The 21,775-nt window shown below is 31.2% G+C and overlaps 2 protein-coding genes across 2 annotated transcripts in view; both read right to left on the reverse strand.

Moving 5' to 3' along the window:
• Nucleotides 1-10,352, reverse strand: part of LOC100572184 (UDP-glucuronosyltransferase 1-7C) — a 12,808-nt gene extending 2,456 nt beyond the window's left edge. Inside the window, 5 exon segments of the mRNA XM_029486179.1 lie at nucleotides 133-352; nucleotides 437-656; nucleotides 7,843-8,185; nucleotides 9,567-9,853; nucleotides 10,344-10,352. Coding sequence (XP_029342039.1) covers nucleotides 133-352; nucleotides 437-656; nucleotides 7,843-8,185; nucleotides 9,567-9,853; nucleotides 10,344-10,352 — 1,079 coding nt within the window.
• Nucleotides 10,353-11,638: 1,286 nt separating this feature from the next.
• Nucleotides 11,639-17,358, reverse strand: LOC100164169 (UDP-glucuronosyltransferase 2B7). The gene is made up of 4 exons (XM_001947673.5): nucleotides 16,233-17,358; nucleotides 12,948-13,167; nucleotides 12,238-12,457; nucleotides 11,639-12,132 (listed from the first exon to the last, which is right to left on the reverse strand). The coding sequence occupies exons 1-4, from the start codon at nucleotides 17,073-17,075 to the stop codon at nucleotides 11,862-11,864; spliced, it is 1,554 nt and encodes a 517-aa protein (XP_001947708.2). The 5' UTR covers nucleotides 17,076-17,358; the 3' UTR covers nucleotides 11,639-11,861.
• Nucleotides 17,359-21,775: the final 4,417 nt, after the last annotated feature.

Consider the following 21,775-nt stretch of genomic DNA (forward strand, 5'->3'; position numbering starts at 1 on the left):
AAGCAATTTTAGCATTTTTCGCGTATCTATAAATAATACACGCACAGGATATAATATAGATTATTTATAACAAGTGGTATAGAAATCAAAATATGTCTCAGTTGTAATAAATAATATCATCAAAGGCTTACTTTTTCGTCGTTGATGAGCTCCGAAATGGCATAGGACAGATTTTCTTTGGTCGTCGACAACAGGTCCATGGATATAGCCATTCCATTGAGGACCAAATTTTCAATGTTTCTCGGCTGATCGTAAATTACTGGAAATCCCAGTACGGGAACACCGCCATCCACAGCTTCATACACTCCGGACATACCTCCGTGACTGATGAACAGTTTCACTTTGGGATGTACTATAAAAAATATTTAATATAATTATTTTTTATTTTTCTCAGGAACGACCAGCGATGGGTTTGTCTACCGTAAAGTGTACTTACATAGTATATCTCGTTGAGGGAACCATTTTCTCGTCATCACGTTTTTCGGTTTGTCCTTCATTTCACCTTCGTATTTCCACAAAACTCTCTGAGGAATGTTAGCCAACACTTCTTTAAACGACTGTTCAATGTGTCCCGGCAAAGATGACACTTTAATTGTGGAACCGAACGTGAAGAAAATCACTCCTTGGGGTGAATTTTCGATAAAATCTAATATGTCCTTGAATCAAAAATCATAATGTTACATAACTAAAAAAAAAAATATTTTTATATATTCATGCATTCCAGGGATTTTACAGACTTTTGAATAATAACAAGATAAACAAAACTACGGTTTTGAATACAAAAAAATCACTTTATTCTTCCAAATACTCTTAAATTTTAACATAAAAAAGTAAGTTATGTATTGACAAATTGTTCACTAGGTACCTATTTATTTTTGTCCATCCTTTCATATCACGCCTATGGATTTTATGTAAATAAGTTTTTTTTGTAACATCATCATACAGTAAGTTAAGAAAAAATTAACAACTGTAGAATTGTATTTCCATTAATTATAGAGGTATGTACTTTACTACTTTATAATCACAGTTTAAATTATTACGCAAACACCACTACCAAGTCGCTTATGTCTATATATTATCACGTATTTTCGAATCTAACTAATATGAAAATACTGTATAAACGCTATACTCTATAATTTAGTTTTGGGTTGGTAAAAATTAAGTAGTCTAGTGTTGTATAAACAAATTTATTTTTTTTAATTTAATAAAAAGTGTGTAATAACTTTTAACTTAACTGAGTTAACCTATAGTTAAATTAACTTTTAACTTTTTGTTATTGGTGCACAATAACTTAACTTAACTGAGTTAAAAAAAATCATTAACTTGCCCAGCCATGCTAATTGTACTATTTGTACTATTACTATTATTATATTCAAGATTAGCAATATCTGTAATAACAAATATTATTGTAATTTGGTTTGCCCATCTAAATATAGAAATAAATAAATAAAGTTTTGTAACAAGTACACCCTTCCAATCTGTGTTTATATTGACATATCCAAATAATTTTATTTTATTTGCAGAGGTTTAATAAAATGTTGGGTAAGACCTCCCTAAACTCGAATACCATGCCGAAAGATAGACGGATTTATTGATAGATAAATATAACAAGGAAAAATATCTTTCAGTTTACAGAATTTATATAGGTAGGTAGGTACTGATGTTCTTAAACATGCGTTATTATCTTAATATACTTTAAATCTCAAGTTCTCATAGAAAGTGATACACAGGTTCACCTTGACAATTTTTTCAAAAATATTGTAACTAATTATTATGTTGCCCCTTGTTTTAACAATAAAGGACAGACTTTCATCGATAGGAACATTTTTTTTTCTCGTCATCACGTTTTTCGGTTTTTCTTTCATTTCACCTTCGTATTTCCACAAAACTCTGAGGAATGTCGGCCAACGCTTCTTTAAACGACTGTTCACTATGTTCCGGAAACGATGACACTTTAATCGTGGAACCGAATGTGAAGAAAATCACTCCTTGGGGTGAATCTTCGATAAAATCTAATATGTCCTTGAATCAAAAATTATGTTACTTAATTAATAAAATAATTATTTTTATATATTTATGTATTCCATTAAATTTCACAGAATTTCGAATAAATAAATAAATACAACTTTATGTTTTTGAATGCAAAAAAATTGTTTTTCTTTCAAATGCTCGTAAATTTGAACACGAATAATTTATGTATTGACAAATTGTCACTATTAATTAACAAAAAACGAAATAAGATTTTCTGACCACAAAATTATATTATTAAACTTTTTCACCAAACCTATCACAATATTGACACAATTTAAGCTAAGTAAAAAAAAAATAATAACTGCACGACTGCGACGGTGTGTGTATAGTATATCGAAGCTGGAGTTGCCTATTTAAACTGTGTAAAATACAGGTAAATTTGTTATACGACATTACTAATTTTCTAATGCATCAATTTACTCCTAGTAAACTCCAAAACATCAGAAATATTGTGAAGAACGTGCTTTTATCAAAATCGTACGTAAGTTATAAATGAAAAAGCGCGAACTTTTTAATGGAAATTTATATTGAATTCAGAACCATGGTGGCCGTCGTCGTCATAATCGTCGTCACCTCAGCGTTGCCAATGTTTGTTATCTAGTCATCAGGGAAAATATGACAAAATTACCGTACTATAAATAATATTACCGTTCTTATAGATTATTGTGTAAATGCTTAATATTTACTCAGTATTTACACAAACAATTGTTGACCGTACTTTATACAATATACTATATATAATATATATAATATATAGATAAAAATATAGATACATTATCATTTATCATTATTTGCATTTATGATAAAAATTAGTGATATCACACAAAAACCCTTCATTAACTATGTGTAAAAATGGCTAAGTAAAAAAATATAAGATCTTTAAGCACTATAAAGATGTAATATCATGAATAAATGCTTATAGTATATTGAATTTAAGTAACCTTATTTTCTTTCAATAATTTATTTACTTGGTGATGAATTATTTAGATTAGTACATAAATATTAATAATAATATGTATAAAATAATAATAAGATATATTGTAATAGTCCTTCGTCATTTAATTATTTTGTTCATCACACTTTGTTTCTATTAAGAGATAATTCCTCGCCAAGTAAATAAAATTATTGAAACGAAATAAGTTTACTCAAATTCAATATACTATATTAGCATTTATTCATGATATTTATCTTTATAATGCTTAAAGATCTTATATTTTTTTTTACTTAGTCATTTTTACACGTAGTTTATGAAGGGTTTTTGTTATGATAATATTAACTGTTACCAAATCACTTTTGTTACTAAAGAGTAGGTTGTTTACAACTTTTACATTTTTAATCTTATATCGTTCATATTGTAGACCAAATTAATATAGGCATGCTTGGTAAGACGTAGGTAGTCGCAGTTATATTAAATTGTATTTTGTATATTTTGGAACTTAAGATATTTTTAACTTTATACTTATCTTTTAGTATTAGGTAACAACATTTTAGAATATTATTGTGATTACCATTTTTGTAAATTTCATACATTATAAATCATTAAGTATTTGATTATATAATATAAATAAATAACAATTTAAACTATGCTTAGTTTTCTAAACATATGTTTAAAATACGCTATTTCCTCGTTGAAATATATTTATATTGTTGGTTTTTTATTTATTTACTGTCTGTAGTTACTCTAAACAAATTGTAAACTTTTTAAATGCTATTTGCAATATACGCATAAACACATGCAATTTGTATTAAAAATTCTGTGAAAGTTTCACTTAAAATACTGTGTAGGTACCTACTACTTTATTCTGGCTACTATTTTACTGGTTTTGGCTTCTTGATTCTTCACGAAACGAAGTATTTAAAAACAAGTCAGGAAAGCTCATTCCGCGAGTGTTCCAAATTTCCGGCTTCTAAACGTAATTTAATACAACGCTATAAATAATAATTCCCATTTACAATTTATGTTCAGTAATTACGGAAAATAAATAAATAATAATAATTTGATGGATGCTTTTATCTCATCTGCCTGTGTAATAATGGCACACATTTTTATACAAATAAAAACAACCAATATTTACTAATTATTTCTCATGTAACCGATAAAAACCATTAATAAACAAAAATTTCCATCGAAAATCTCAAAATCCCTGTTTGAACACCAACTCGCGTTTGGGCTACCGGGTCCAATTTTAAATCTAAACCATTCAAGGACACACTCAAGCACACACAAAAAATGTCATCAAAATCGGTACAGCCGTTTAGGAGAAGTTCAGTCACATACAAACAGACACAAGAAATATATATATAAATGTATAAATATTGTACTCGATCACGTAAATATATAAAAGACGGTCGGTAGTCACTCATCAGCGTCATGTCTAAACGTGATATTGACGTGAACGAATCAATTTTTTTCGTACAGACTGCACATATACGGCCTTTAAACGACGTGTACTACACAACGTTGTGCAAAAAGACACAAAAAAAAATTAAAATAATAATTTTACGAATGTTACAAACGGAATACGAATAAAAAACTGCATGTCAACGGCTTTTTAAACTTCAAAAGACGTCTACTATTCAAATGAAATTTAAAAGGTGCGGGAAAAGTGTCAAAAAGGTGAAAAATAAAGTAAAAACAGTGAAACATTTTTAAATATCATAATATTAAGAAATATGTAACAGAATTAATTGGGGCGGGGTGATAACGCACAAAAAAATTTAATATTTTCCAACGGTATCATATAAATAATTATTTTATCAGTTAGCGTTTTATAATTCAAGACATTTGATTGTTTTAATGAGTAACTGAATATTTTTTTGGACATATTTTACATTAATTGTTTTTAAATTTTTAAGTTTCACCCTATAGTTACGACCTAGCTAATAATATCATAACTTTTATCAATTAATTTTACTATTTAGTTCATTGAGCATTAGTATTACATATTATAATTATTTAGTACGTACTACATGGAAATTCTAAAAACGAAGACATTTTTATAACAAAATAATTCATTATCAAAATGTAATGGCTAATGTGAACTATGATAAATCGAGGTGATAAAAACGTTTTTCCAACGGTTAACGGCTTCTTAATCTAATATTTTTATAGTTAATTAAACTATGTCTTACATAATATATGCTTACATTATTATCGTTTCAGATTAAATAATTTTATTATTTCTTACATTTATAGTTATATACTATAATTATACTGTTATTGTTCATGTAGAATATATTACACTACAAGCAGGGCCTGATTTACCACTTTATAGACCCAGTACAATTTACAATTTTGAGCCCCAAATTGTCCTTCTCTATTTTCTTCAATGCTAAAATAAAATGTATGCATAATGTATTTTTAAATTAATGTCGTATGTAATTAGTTGCTTATACATGAGTGCCGATAGGCAACTATATAGTTGGATCATAGAATAAAATTGTATTGTTAAAAATTTGATTATTTAATACACAAGAACTCTGCACTATTTCAATACTTCTAATTAATGTTTAATATTTATTCCAGTAAATATACAAATTAAAAAACAATTTTTGATTATTAGTTTATAACTAATATTTAGTTACTTATATTTCAAATTAAATGTTTTTAAGTTTGATGTTTAAGTCGAATTTGATTTCAGCTAATCAGTTTTCACAAACATTTCGATTGTGTGCTATAGTGGATAAACTAGTTCTAAAATCTAAACCTATATTTATCTTAACTATACCATGTAGTTTTTTTTGTTTCTTCATAACGTTTGTTCTTTAATTTTCTCTTCATTGAACCACTTAATTATTTTTTTGACATTTTAAATTATTAAAAATAATAAACAAATGACAATTTAGAGATATACAATAAATACGACTGACGTATATCGCGTAACTACGCAATACAATAACGTCAATAATAATATTACGATAATATTACGATGATAATAATAATATTACTATAATAAGGGCAATTAAATTTTGTAATAGGCAAATTTGATTAAAGTCATCTTTTTCAGAGAAAACTCATATTTTATAACCCACCAAAATATCCAACTAAAATCCAAATCTATTTGGTTTTCCCAAAGTACGATAAAAGTAGATAAAAAGGTACACAGTTAATTTTTTATGCTGGAATCGGTGGGCCCCGTCTTATGAGTGGGCTCAGTGCAAATGTCCCATTTGTTCTTCCATAAATATGGCACTGACTATACGTGATGAAAATTACATACCCTCATTTTGGCGCAAATTACAAACCCGCACCTTGAAAATCATACTTCAAACTAGGTACTTCCCAATATTCTTCATCCATCTTGAGGGGCGTCATTCATCGGGATGAATGACGCAAATTTTACCTGAGTAAAGCATATATCATCTGGGCGGGATGTCAAGCAATCATTTGGGCGAATGTATATTATTTATGTTTGTTGTATATATAATATAATATATACCTACTTAAATATTACATGTTTTGAGATTAGTAATTAAGTACCTATACAATATACATAGTAGTATATTATAATTATAATATGTAAGATAGTGTAATGTGTATACTCGTATTATACAGAAATAACAACTTTTAGAATATTGGCTAGGTATATTATAGATCACTTCGGCGATAGGCGATAATCATTTTAATGTGCTCAAAATGTATTCTCTAAAAACGGAAAGGAAAATGTATTGGACATATTAAAGACCTAACCAAACCTCGAATGCCATATTGACAGATAAGCTGATATAATGATAAATAAATATTACGAACAATGTTAATCAATATCTTTCAGTTTGCAGACATTATATTATTATACTGCTGTTCTAATAGATGTGTCGAATATTGTAGACAGGCGTCAGTATAACAATATTATTTAATAGATATGTAATAGAGGTAAGCATATTTGAATCTGTTAATTAGTAATACAGGTCAGGCTAGCGAAGCAAGATGGGCTGAGGCAAAAATAATATTTTGCTTTAAAACATTGTCATATGCGAGCAGATACGGACAGTTTCGTTGTCGCTGAAGGCGTAGGTACGATGATTGTACGTGTGAAGCGACTCGCGCGACTAACTTACGCGTTTTGAATTAGTGTTTTATTTATGTATGTTTTACATTTAAATAAAAGTGTTTCTGACCTTAACACCAGAGTTTGAATGCTATATCAAGTCTTCTTCGTTCTTACCATTTAAATTGGAACAGTGCTGGGACATACATACCTATAGTATAAAAGATCTGTCAAACAGAACGCGTTATAACGTGCGTTAAAGCGGTAAATTGCTCGTCGGCGTGGTGCTGTCACGCACGTGAATAACGCCGCGTTGTAACAAATTATAAAATCACGCGACCCGAAAATAACGCATTCTGTTCGACAGAGCCTTCAGTTTATTTAAACTGAATAACGCTACCATCCTGATAGTAATTCCAATTTTGGAGGAATATGACGTAGATTTGACCTATGCATACCGTCATTGCTTAACCAAAGCTAACGATGCTAATCTGAATATATTCTATAGAGAGTCCTTAGCTTAGACCACAGATTAAAATATACTGGAATGGTATCGACAAGGTTGGGGGGGGGGGGGTAGTAATATAAGAACGGCCCTCAAATGTTTCGACATCACCACTCCACCAACCTAATAGGCCGCCGTAAGGTATAACTAGGGGTAAAAGCGCTCCTAGTAACAAATAACTTATAATTTATATTATATATAGGAATAATTTACATAGAACAATTATTATTATTATTGTGTTTTATATAACACAAAAGGCGCTTTTGTCCCTAGTTGTACTCCACGGCAATAAACGGAGGTGTTGAATCCCCTTAATACGGCAATTTATCCATCACTCATTTTCGGTATTATTTTGGCAGGTTTTAGGTGTATACCGCCCACGTAGATAACGTTCAGCGTGACCGGTCTCGATGCCTCGGTCACGTAATGACTGTTCTGGAAGATTATGGCGCCAGGTCATACGGCGTGGCTGGCAAATATGTCGGACACGCGAGCCGGGTCAGACAAATGACCGGTGAACAGCCGCTCGGCGAAGGTGATCATCAGCGAAGAGATCGAGTAGATCACAGACAGACCGAGCGAGTCGGCCACATACGATACACAGTCGAAGCCAAGCGGTCGTATAGCTTTTTGTTTGGCTACATTGGTTTTCAATACCGTTTAGATTTCTTCATTGATTTAGAACGACCCAAAAAGTTTTGCAAACGATTGTACGATGGAAACATTATTCCCGTATTTTATTTCGCCCACATCCTGATGTCAAATCTCGGGAAAAAAGCCCAGAAATATAAATACTACTCCTAATAACCTAATTAGTAATTACCATATACCTATAACAAAATATAATTATATATTATATAATATTATAATGAAAATAATAATTAATTGTTAATTGTATAAAATATAGATTTTAAATCAAATAAAAAATAAATATGAACACAATATTATGTATAGATCACGATTTATTGTGTTAAGACTTATAAGTTATGAGTCAAAAAACATTAGTCTTAGGTATATACAAAGTACAATAAGCTATAAATCAAAAAACATAAACCTTAGGTACATACATAGGTACTAAAATGTATACAAAAATTACAAAACAGGAGGTGGTTTAATATATTTAATTAGCAGATAATAATCATAAACTTCAGTCAATTTTCAACTGTAAAATTACAACAATAATAACTCGAAAAAACATAATACAATAATATTTGGTGCATAATAATATGCAATAGCAATAATATATGACTAGGTCAATACCTAGTCATATAATAATAATAATAATAATAGTCACAGCAGGTCAGTCAATTTTCAACTGTAATAATACTATAATAATATAAATATTTTGTTGGATATAGTGTGATACTGTATAATAACAATAATTGATATCAATATTCAATAGTCAATACACCTAATTGGTGGCTTGGTCATAATAATTAATAATAATAATAAATTGTGATAATAAAACATAATAATTGTGATTTGAAACTAAAGTAGTTTTTCTGTAAGTACTCTGTAAATAAGTCGTCACTCGTCAGCCGTTTTTAATACCTACGATAAAATATAAATTACATAAAATAATTCACTAATCAAACATTTAATTACAATACTAAAGTATACATAAAGTTAGTTAAACTAATCCAATTTAATTCGTGTGTTGTATAAAATAGCGCCTAAGAAATTTTCAATTGTTCTTTTTCCTTCATTGTAATATCTACGCATAGTCACTTTAATGTAGTTTCATTTTTTACTGTGAATTTTTTTTTTTCACTGGTTGTATAGTTCCTAAATTGTACTGCCTTATTAAAGTATCATCTACAGCAACTCTAATCTCATTTTTTTAACAGAGTCCAAATAGAGGGATGGTTATGACCTACTAGACTTGAGAACCTATGATTCCATCCCTTCGGTTGTATTGTTCGTTCTATGTTGATCATTCAACGTTGCCTCGTGGACATTCCAGACACTTGGAGGAAACCTTAGTTGAACATTTTTAAATTTTATTTTGTTGATCGGACAATTTGCTTGAAAGTGCCATTTACATATGTAGAATATTTTCAACTAAATCTAAGGTGGTATCAGGCATAATAGATTGCAAATACGACATTCCTTGTTCAACATCTGTTAGAGGTAAGAATGCTAAACCATCTAACATTCCGCAGAATTTTGTGAAGTTAGGGTCTTCACGGTATAATTGTTCTAGACCTAAAGCTTGAATTTGTCTGTGAGTTGATTGTGCCAAATGATAGAAGCACCCACGTATAATAACTTCTTTGCTAAAGATTTTATGCACAGCTTTAACTACAGCCTTTCCAAAATCGCCACGTGTCTTAAATAAGTATGAAATAAAGAAGTAATAATTACTATGAGGAAATTCTGTAGCGACAAACGTCGCAAGCGTTTGATAACGGAGAAATTCGGAACGTCCGTTAACTAAACGAAGCTGTAAACGTTTGCAAACATTGCTAACGTCATGATCCAGCGTTAGGTCAGTTTAGTTCTAGTAACCAGAACCGTGATTGACTTTGTTTATACTTTCGCCGATCGTTATCATTATTCATTGTGTTACTATCACGACTCATCACGATTTACTTTTTATGTCATACACCACGACCGCGGTTAAACAATATATCGCACTAAACCAAGCGCTCACGAATTTTTACCTTTACAACGTTTCAAACAAAACATTCTGTTCTACAAAACGTTTTCCGCTATAGAATTTCCTCTATATAGCATACCTACGTACCAATTTCATTGCTGCAACTAAACTTTTTTTTTTGCTACTCCATTATTATTTACGCGCTATAGTACGTAAGTACCTCAGCCATGTTAATAAATATTATTAATCCGTCTATGGTACTTACATAAACATGGCTCAAATCTATTATTACGTTAGTCCTTGAGTATGTCCCTTCTTCTATTTTTGATTTAATATGATATCATTATAATTTATAGTGATTATATTATTACTACATATATATATATATAGGATTTTAATGTCTTAAAATCTCAACAATTTACCTAAAAATGTTAAAATAAATTAAATTGATAGTGCTCCAACACGGAACGGCCGGCTGTGATCTGCGGCCACGGTTAGCACGATCAAGTTTACGTTTCGCGTCTTCGCTGTCGCTAAACGCGCCCGTCGCGCGGAGTTAGGGTCGCGTGTGATCACGCACATCTGTCCGTCGGTCCGGTCGTGATCGGCACCCGACGTCGAGTGATACTTCGCGTTTCGCTATCGTTGAAATACGCCATGCGCGTTTCTTGTGCGATTGATCGCGATAGTGGTTGTCAACGCGTCGTGCATGCTGGAAACCTCGTGTGAACACGAGGGTGAAGATCGGTTAACGTTTTATGTGACAAGCTGGCACCGAGCACCTGAGATATCACTGATCTTCGTGATCGTAGTACTGTTCGCCCGCGTGATCGCGAGTGGTTGTTGATTGCCGTGGCAATTGGGCGAATCGGTGTTCGGTATAGTGGAGCCGCGCGTTCGCTACTGCCCCGCGCGCTGTTCGCGCCAAAAATACGACTAGTCACCGTCTAATTTACAGCTGAGAAGTTTGTCCGCCGTCGCCGTCCCGGCGATGGACCCACATTGGTCGTCGACCAGGAGCATCGCCACCTCGCTGAGCCACGCCGTCGCCGAATCAGGTCATTTTTCGTGTGTATACATTGTGAGGCCTACCCATGTTTGTGGGCCAATTATTTTGCGTGTAACAATATAAATATGTACCTATTTAGTATGTGAGTATTCAAGTCTGGGCGCCCATCATTTAAAACAATTATTGTATTATAAACCTTTTTGTAAGAAATACAAGTGTTCCCGTATTGTAATTATATATATAGTACCTACCACTATTTTGGGTAACCCTTCCAACTTCCTGTCCCCCAACACACTCGCGAGTCGTTGCCGACAATCGCCAGATTCGTAGGATCGGTAGCGGCGCAACAGATGGGAAAACAAATATCTCCAATGAATTGTATTAAGTAACGACTAATTAATATTTTATCATTTTAATAATTTAACGGAATTGGAGAAATATCTCATAAATTAGAAGCGGAGATCCATGCTGTCTAATTTATGCTGATTAATTGTTACATTTTTTTCTTTTCCATTGCACTTATATTTATTTTAGTAATTCGTCTATTGGCGGATACACAACAACCATAACTCTTACATCAAAATAATAATAATAGTTATAACAGTTTATATAATAACAATATTAAAATAATAGTGATAATAATATAGTAATAATAGATAAATACTACACTATTCGTATTCAATAGTGCTGCAGTGTTTGAAATCATGACAATAGTTGAGTATACTAGACTCATTGAGTTTTAACTTTGTCGTTTTTAAAAGATTTTATACATTTGAAAATTTTAAAGACTACGAATGTGACTAGAAAAACGAAAATAAACGCTACGGCCATTATATCTAACAGGAAGTATTGATACCAAGTGAGGTTCAGAGCCTGAGACTTCAAATGTGGTGCGCCTTTGTGACGGATCACATACTCCGTCCAATATACGACCGACTGTTGCGGTGTCATCGGCCGGTCTTTGAAACGGTTGGAAGCAATTTTAGCATTTTTCGCGTATCTATAAATAATATACGCACAGGATATATTATAGATTATTTAAAACAAGTGGTATAGAAATCAAAATATGTATCAGTTGTAATAAATAATATCATCAAAGGCTTACTTTTCGTCGTTGATGAGTTCCGAAATGGCATTGGACAGTTTTTCTTTGGTCATCGACAACAGGTCCATGGATATTGCCATTCCATTGTGGACCAAATGTTCAATGTTCCTCGGTTGATCGTAAAACACTGGAATTCCCAGTACGGGGACACCGCCATCTACAGTTTCATACACTCCGGACATACCTCCGTGACTGATGAACAGTTTCACTTTAGGATGCACTGTAAAAAATATGATTTTTATTTTTTATTTCTTCTCTGAAACGAATGACAATGGGTTTATCTATCTATATATATATTATATATGCCTGTCCTTTATACATCCCTAAATAGCTGGACTGATTTTGATTACATTTTTTTGTCTGTGTTTATGTGTTTCGTGGGATAATTTAGATTCATAATTGCATCCGGTAGGTCCAACCCAACGAGATTTTCGATAGACATTTTTTTTTATAAATGGTTCATATGATTATAGGAGAAATAATAAGTAGAAATTAGTATTTATTAATTTATATGTTGCCATTGATTAATTGGGCAGATCAGGTACAAGCTTGCATTAAATCGAATTTTTGCACTTTGGTACCAAGGTGGTTGAAGTGCAGCGAGTTACACCCGAAAGGAGTTGAACATTCATAATTTTTTTAAGAATTGTCATTTTTTTACGGGCAACGTAGTGTACGGCATCAGCAAGTTTATTATGAAATATACTTACATAGTATTTCTCGTTGAGGAAACCATTTTCTCGTCATCACGTTTTTCGGTTTGTCTTTCATTTCACCTTCGTATTTCCATAAAACTCTCTGGGGAACGTTGGCTAACGCTTCTTTGAACGACTGTTCAATATTTTCTGGTAACGATGACACCTTAATAGTTGAACCGAATGTGAAGAATATCACTCCTTGGGGTGAGTTTTCGATAAAATCTAATATGTCCTTGAATGGAAAATAATAATATTACTTAATTAAACAACATGATTCATATGTATAACAATACTAATAAATACAATTTATGTTTTTGAAAACAAAATAATAATTTTACATTCTGAGAAGAGCGATGAATGTATTAATTTCACAATTATGTGTGTTTTAGATTGCGAGCAGAGCGATGAATGTATTGATTTTATAACGATGTGTGTTTTAGATTCTGAGCGGAGCGATGAATGTATTGATTTTACAATGATATGTGTTTTTTTTTGTGTGTGTTTGTCATTATGATTTTGTATAGTTAAAAATGTATAAAATGTTCACCTTTTATAGCTATTTATAGGATTGAACATTTAAAACAATGTTCCACGTAAGTAAGTTATTCTGTAACCATAAAATCTCAAAAATATAATAACATAGTTTTTTTTATAGTTATTTTATATTCAAATTTGGACGAAATTACATATTAAATAACTAAGAATAATGATTTTAGTTATTTTGTTGTAAGTTCATAATATTAATTCAACTTACCGGCTACCATATTAATAATAAGTATAATAACAATATAAATAATATAATACAAAAATTCCACTCTGACAAACCATCTCCGCTCAAAATCGTTTTTCGTATACAATGATATTACATTAAAATCAAATTTAATATTATCCATTATACAGTGACTTACTTGTACCCTACTATTCTACAGCAGAGCAACTGAAGGGTTCAGTGCAACAACCAGACAAGTCCATTTTTATCAAAAATGAGTTTTTCATAGAATATTATTCATGGATGGAATATCTATATTTTGGTAGAACTATCAGACAAATTGCTTCATTATTTCCAAAGATATCTCAAAAAGAATTATTTCCCGCCCATTAAGGTGAATGAGATAAAGAATTTTGTTTTGCTTCTCCTGAACAATTGATAAAAATGGACTTGTCTGGTTGTTGCACTGAACCTGTTACTAGCAACAAACACTTATATACCTTTTTTTTATTCTTTCAAATACTCGTATGTAAATTTAAACATAAACATTTAGGTACCTATTTACTTATTTTTTGTCTTAAAATATTGTTTATATCGTAGTCCATTTTACGTAGATTGTATACACTGTAAATAATTTTTCTTAGTCATTCGATTTTTAAAAACAATTTTTAAAAAATCATAAAGTAAAATAAAAAAAAAATTAGAAAATATGTGGGTAAGTTGTTTATAAAATTAAAAAAAAAATATTGATACTATAAAAATGGTTCGTTATTTTTAACTAGGTTTTATTGCTTGTTATCAAAAATTAATAGTATCGTTTTGAGTGAATAGTAAATACTAAATAATAGGTATGTAATACAATTTTTAATGCATTTTATAATGTCATATTTGATTTTTTTAAGGAATGCTTTGATATTTTTTGGACATAACTGCGTAAAATTTTTTAAAATTTTATAAGATCATATAAACATCCTGATCCTAGTTACTATGAATTAGTCAATATTGTGCTATAATATTACACTATAACCTATTTACCTATAAAGTTATATAGTACCTACACCTATACGTAGAACATTCAATGATTAAATTAAAGACATTTTTCCAATATTAATATTCTATATGTAAATGTGATAATAAATCAAGATGATAATATGATAGGTTTTTAAACTGTTAACGACTGTGTATTCTAATATTGTTATAGCTAATTATATTATATATTGCATACATTCTAATATTTTTATCGATTCTGATTTAATATTTTTTGCTTGCTTTACTTAATAATTTTTATTTAACTATAATCATTATATTATTATGCAACCTATTTGTAATCATGTTTCAAACGTCGAGATTTTAACCTGTCGATAATTCGGATGTCGGTGACTTGTAACAATAATATTATATTCTATAATAACTAATAAGTGATAGTAAATCTATATTAACATTTAATAATTAATTATTTGGCAGGTGATTATTGTGTAATAGCTGATAAAATATGATTTTAATATATTTTTTTATAAAAGCGTTTATAGTAAATATTATTAAGGCGTCTTTTAAACTCAGAATTCATAACAAAATCGTGTATACCTAGTACTTACATCATCATCGGCATGGTTTAAAGCTTAACCCTATAATCTCGATCATTGTTATAATGATAAGTGATATACCAGATTTAATTTTATAACATTTTATCATAATAATTACAGAAATATTATAGTGTTGTAATCAGACCATTTCCGATGTTTCGAAAAAAATTGTGAATTTATTTAAAATATGTTGTTTAAACCTATTAGACTATCCTTAAAATAATATATGTGAGTGAGGATATTTTCATGGTTGTATTTAGTTGAAAATATAAAATGTAGATAAAAATCATCACCGTGTTATCCACGATATAAGTATCAACATTCAATCAGAGGGTCACAAATATTTCAATTTTTTTTGTATTAATATTAGATAATATCAAATTATGATTTGTCTGAATTTATAAAAAAAATTGTCTGACACATAATGGGAAAAAAATGTGGAAATTCTACTTTAATGGTGATTTCTTGTAACAAATTAAATCTATAGCTGGTATTCTGGGCGTTAAAAGTCAAAACTGTCCAGAACTTTCGTTTGGTAACAATAAAATTAATTGAGAAAATCAAAAATGACAATTCGACGCAAAACCAGTTGTTGTCAAAATCAATTAATTTTGTCTTAACTCAAAGATGAATCTCAAACTGCGAAGAATTAACAATTTCACAGAATATTATAATATAATATCGGGAATTTCGTGAAAAATTTCGATAATATAAGAAATTTCTCAAAAACGTAATATCACTAATATCCGATTTATAACAATGCTATACACAAACCCGGTATCAGGTAAAGCAGATATAAGTATATAATACGGTGACATATCAACCACTCACTTTGGTATGGTTTTGATGGGTTAAAAATTAAAATATACCTATATATTTAAATTAAAATATGTTCAAATACTCAATTACTCAAATCAGTACGTTGGAACACATATAAGTGTATATTCTCCAATAAACGGAGGTGTGTAATCCCCTTAACTCTACAGTAATTTACCCATCACTCACTTTTGGTATTGTTTTGGGGGGTTTTAGGTGTATTCCACCCACGTAGATAACGTTTGGCGTGATCGGTCTTGGAGACTCACTGATGTAATGGGTGTTCTGGAATATTATGGACGGGTTGACGGTCGGTGCCAAGTCATACGGTCTCGGGTCCGTGAACAAGGTGACCAGCTGGTCGTACTGAGTTTTGATCATGCCGTACGTCAGCAGCGCCGTGTTGCTGAACCTCTGGACGAATGTGTTGGGCACGGCGTGGCTGGCCAACATGTTGGACACGCAAGCCGGATTGGACAAGTGACCGGTGAACAGCCGCTCGGTGAAGGTTAACATCGGCGACGGGATCGAATAGATCACAGGCAGACCGAGCACGTCGGCCAGGTACGAAACGCAGTCGAAGCCAAGCGGCTCGATTAAGAGTAGGTCGTACCGGTCGCGTGGCTCGGAAGCTATCAGCTCAGCCAGCTTCCGGTTGCCGTAGACCGCGTCGCAGTAGAATCGAGCCAGCCCAGACATGAGATTCGTCAACATGAACGGATCTCTAAATTCGCGGATCGTCTGCATCACGTCCATGTCGAGCTTCAACGGGAAGTCGCGGGACGTGTCCACCTCTGTGTAGTTTGCCCGGTCGCCGTCCGGAAACGGCGTGAAAACGGTCACCGTGTGTCCGGCGTCCGTCAGCGACCTGAGCACCGAACTCATGAAGTACCAGTGGCTCTTGCCTGCTATAGTTTCGACGGCCAGTATTCGTGAAGCCTCCCCGACCGGAATCGTCCGCAAGACGACCGACAACCAGCACAGACACAACGACAGCGAAACCTGCACGGTGGATCTTTTCATCCTCGCCATGGGAATTTTTTTTTTTGAACGGTAAGTGCGGTCCGGTTGGGTTACGGTATTTTCGTATGGATAACGGTTATAATATTATAGGTATAGGTATCGCGGCCATATGGATTAGCGCCGCGCGCGTTTATTATGCGAGATTGTGCGACCGCGATGAGCTCCGGACTCGAACTGCAGTAGCGACGCGCAAGTTATTGTGCATTTGACGGGTACCTACACAATATTACACGTGTATTTTTGTTTCACTATTACGCACTGTTAACATATATTGCAAACAATATTGGCGCGTTCTAACATTATTTTTACATTTTACAGCATACCTATATATAGGTCCGAAGCGTTTTCATATTATTAGTATAATAACATTATACAATGTGTGTCATCGAGTTCTTGATAAAGTTACATACGGCAATTTACATAGCAATTATTATACCCACTACCTACAGCCCGCTCGTCTGTTTAACTAAAACTGGTTTTCAATGCCTTTTCGATTTCATTGTTACTTTCGAACGATTATTACCAAGGCTGGACATTAACGAGTTAAAAAGTTAAAGTGAAGTTAAAAAAGTTTATTTTATTTTAACTTTTTAACTTAACTAGTTACTTTTGGCTTTTCATTAACTTAACTGTTAACTTCCTAAATTTCTTTTTTAACTAACTTGAGATTAAGGAATTGATTTTTCATTTTAAGAAGTAAGTTAAGCTAATTTATTTTGTTTTTAATTTTATTATATTTCACTATTTGGATCTATTTCGTTTTCATGTCAAAAAATATTTACTGTGAATTGTTTAAAGTTAAAAATGTATATCATTCGAATCTAACTTATAAGGAAATACTGTATAAAATATAAACACTGTAATCTATAATTTAATTTTGGGTTTGGAAAAAAATTAAGTACGCTTGCGTTGTATACACAATTTAACTTTTTTTTAAGTTAATGAAAAGCCAACAAAAAGTGTGTATTAACTTTAACTTAACTGAGTTAACCTATAGTTAAATTAACTTTTAAATTTTAACTTTTTGTTATTGGTGCATATTAACTTAACTTAACTTAGTTAAGAAAATCATTAACTTGCTCAGCCTTGATTATTATATTGGAATACTGCTGCACAACCGTTTGTGGTTCTATTATTCTATTCTACGATCATTAACAAAACTTTTGTTCTCTTTAAAGTAAACACACATAACTTTCTAGTCGTTGAAAGGTAGTTTTGTTATACGAGTATAATACTCCACTACGCCTAGGATGTTCAGTGTGTTTAGTTTAAAGACCCAAAAGTTTTGTGAATGTTTGTACAAACGATGAGACATTATCACTGTAACTTACTAAGCTCACATCACAACAACACGTGTTTTGAATGAGAACAAAACGAAAACGTATTTACAATGTTTATTTAAATAACAATTATTATACGTACCGAGTTCATTGCCAAAACTAAATTTTTTTTTTTACGAATCCATTATTATATACGCACTTCTGTATTACGCAATATATTATATACACATACATGACACATATTTATTTTTAGGATTGCGGAAATCCATACGCCAATCCTTGGATCTGTCTCTTTCTTCGACATACCAATTATTATGATATTATGTCAATTATTATAATGTCATTATAATAATTATATAAATATTGAGATAGGATTTCAATGTCCTGAAAAAAAACTAAAAGAATTGCTTAAAAATGTTAAAATAAATTAAATCGATAGGTAACAACAACTATTTCTAATATCTATTAATTACGACTGATTCATTTTAATACATTTTATTTTATATTCTCAATAATTCAACGGAATTAAATAACAATAATCTCGGAAACTAAAAGTGGAGCTCGTGCTCTGTAATTTCCGTTGATTAACTTTTATTATACATTATACTTATCAACAAGATGTAATGTTGTGATAATCAATAAACATTAAATACAACATCCTCCATTTAATTTTTCTTTACCTATCAATCATTGACTTTAAATCAGTGCACGTGGTATCGAAAAGTGATAACATTACCTATAATCGTTTATTTTTTCGGCAATCGGTATACTATGCTTTATTCGGTATACCTACGCGTAGGAGTGAATAACGATTGATTATCGGTACCTACCAAGTCATCGTAACATAATATTATTATATCAACGTGTGGACAAATATATTTTAAATAAAAAAACTACAACAATTTAGCCAAAACGACATTTTTTATAATAGGTATTTTATATAGGTACCTACCGTTTTCATGGATAATGAATTTATTTCTGTATTCACAACGCACGCCGAAGGCACTTGGCGTGGTATCCGAACGAATGCACTTGAACGAACGGAGTCGTGCGTTGCTCATACCATGAGCGCACGTGGACGTAACTCAAGCACAGTTTTGAGAAGTACACGTGCGGCATTTTTCTACTTAATATTATATTGAGCTCGACGAGAGCATGAGGGCGACTACGGATTTCCATATAATAATTGAATGTGGATCAGCAACGAAGGTGGGGGGAGGGGGGGCACATTCGGACGTGACGACATTATTATGATATCGTCGTCACGAAATTAAGATACGGCACGCAAAACCAGACTATAAAACGGGCACGAACAACAACGTTGGATCGCGCGGATGCACGGGACGGCGACGGTCTTGGAACGCAACCTTGACCCGCGTCAAAGCGGAAATATAGTTATGTCGTACGAGGACATATTATTATCGATATCACTTCCACGAATTAATTCTTAACCAACGATATATTTTACATATAAAACAATCTAAACATAATGTTTATTTCATATTAACGGAAATTATTTAAAAAAACTAATTCTATTAGAAGGGTATTTGTTTTGGGAATGATTATTTGAGGGAAAAAACCTGACGCTTAGTTCCAAAAGCATTATTGAAGAGCGAAGAAGTCAATGTATTGAATGATTAAGACTAGGGCTAAATAGGATTTTATAGACTCCAAAAAACCTAAAAAAAATGACCTTAAAACAACCTAAAAATTATCTTAAAAATGCCCAAAAGATAAAAAATGATCTTAAAATATGATAAAAATGCATTATAATTATTAATTATTAATTAATATTTCGGTACAAAATTATTTAAATTATAATATTATGAAAAAGTGTTAATTTAGGATTTTCTTGATATGAATACTACAGTTTGAAGTTTGAACTTATCCTGCAATGGCCAGCTTCAAATTTTCTGAAATAAACAACAAAAAAATACCATAAAATAAAAAATATATACGTATATTTTTTATTCTGAAAATTATCGATAGCAAGTATTAACACACTATCTTTATAATTGAAATATTGAATACGATATAATTTCTGTTACAAATTCAAAACTTTTATCGAGAACATCTAGTGTAAATTAAAATGTATAGAAATATTAACTAGAATTAAAAAAAGTATAAAAAATGACCTAAAAACTGCTACAAAATGACCCTAAATCCATAAAAGTACAAAAAATGCAAAAAAAAGCAAAATAAAAACTATATATTTGAATTCGTATATGACCAAATCCTATTTTGTGCTTGAAAACCTATGTCCTTGTAAATCCTAAAAAAAAATGCAAAATCCTATACTACTCTAGCCCTAGTTATGACCATAAGAAGTGGAATGAGATGGAACATGGAATACGGTGCTTGACTTCTGGAGATATATGAAGGTACCACGGTACCTAAAGTTAATTCTGACAAGGATATAAGGTGCTACTATGGAGCCATCAAGAAGATAGAATCTTTACTATTACTGTAATATGTATATGTTTATCAAATTCATATTCCATATTATGCAATACATGTGCCGAAATAGAAATAATAATCTATTTAAATTTATTATAATTTATGTTATAAATATGATATATTCGTTGAAATTAATAATTATCCAAATCTAAGAGGTCTCAGCTTATACATTATAGCTACCTATGCATATGTTATATCCGTTGTACAAACGTAAAACATATACAATTGAAGTTAAGCAGAACCAATTTTGTGTTGTTACCTTAGGGGTCCCGGTGCCAGTTTTTCAAATTTTCCACAATTCTATAAAATTTGAAAATTAAATTTTATATTTTAGTTGCTACCTCAATTTTAAGACTTTTCCACTAATCTACTACCCGATAACTATTTAGGGGTGGTTGATAAGGTGTATTATATCGAAAAAAATTACTTTACGGGAATAACTCTCAAGCTTTATAGAATTGTCGGATTTTGATGAGTATTTTTTTATCTGAAAAAAGAAGACTTCCTACAGCCCGCATCGATCTCTGATTTTGTATTTTATTTTAAATAATAGTATAAAATAATTTATAAAAAAAGCTAAAAATGTTCTTTTTTTTAAAGACTTATAATTAAGTTTGAGATGAAAATATCGAAAAAAAGAGTTCGATGCGGGCTGTAGAATATTCTCCTCTATTAATAAAAAAAAAAATTATCAAATTTGGTAAACTTTACAGGGCAGGATCATTATTCCCATAAACCGTGTTTTTGAGGTCAAAATCACATTGGCACCGGGCGCCTTAAATATTACTTATTAGAGTGAATTGACCTAATATCAAACTTAATCGTAATAACGTTATCTCCGTTCGTGATAGACTCACGACCGAGCAACTATATAGTCTGTAGCCTTATCGCATCCGCGTTTTTATCTTTCGGTAGAAATGGCGTAACAAAGGTGTGAATGGGTAATATTATTTTTTCATACTTAATACATAA

The sequence above is a fragment of the Acyrthosiphon pisum genome, chromosome A1 (assembly GCF_005508785.2).
Source record: "Acyrthosiphon pisum isolate AL4f chromosome A1, pea_aphid_22Mar2018_4r6ur, whole genome shotgun sequence".
NCBI lineage: Eukaryota > Metazoa > Arthropoda > Insecta > Hemiptera > Aphididae > Acyrthosiphon > Acyrthosiphon pisum.

What these genes read in the sequence shown, in the direction of transcription:
- LOC100164169 (XM_001947673.5), bottom strand. Translation starts at nt 17,075, where the DNA reads ATGGCGAGGATGAAAAGATCCACCGTGCAGGTTTCGCTGTCGTTGTGT. An exon ending in CCCCCAAAACAATACCAAAA is followed by an intron (nt 13,168 to 16,232) that starts GTGAGTGATGGG and finishes TTTCCATTCAAG; the next exon opens with GACATATTAGATTTTATCGA. An exon ending in TCCTCAACGAGAAATACTAT is followed by an intron (nt 12,458 to 12,947) that starts GTAAGTATATTT and finishes TATTTTTTACAG; the next exon opens with TGCATCCTAAAGTGAAACTG.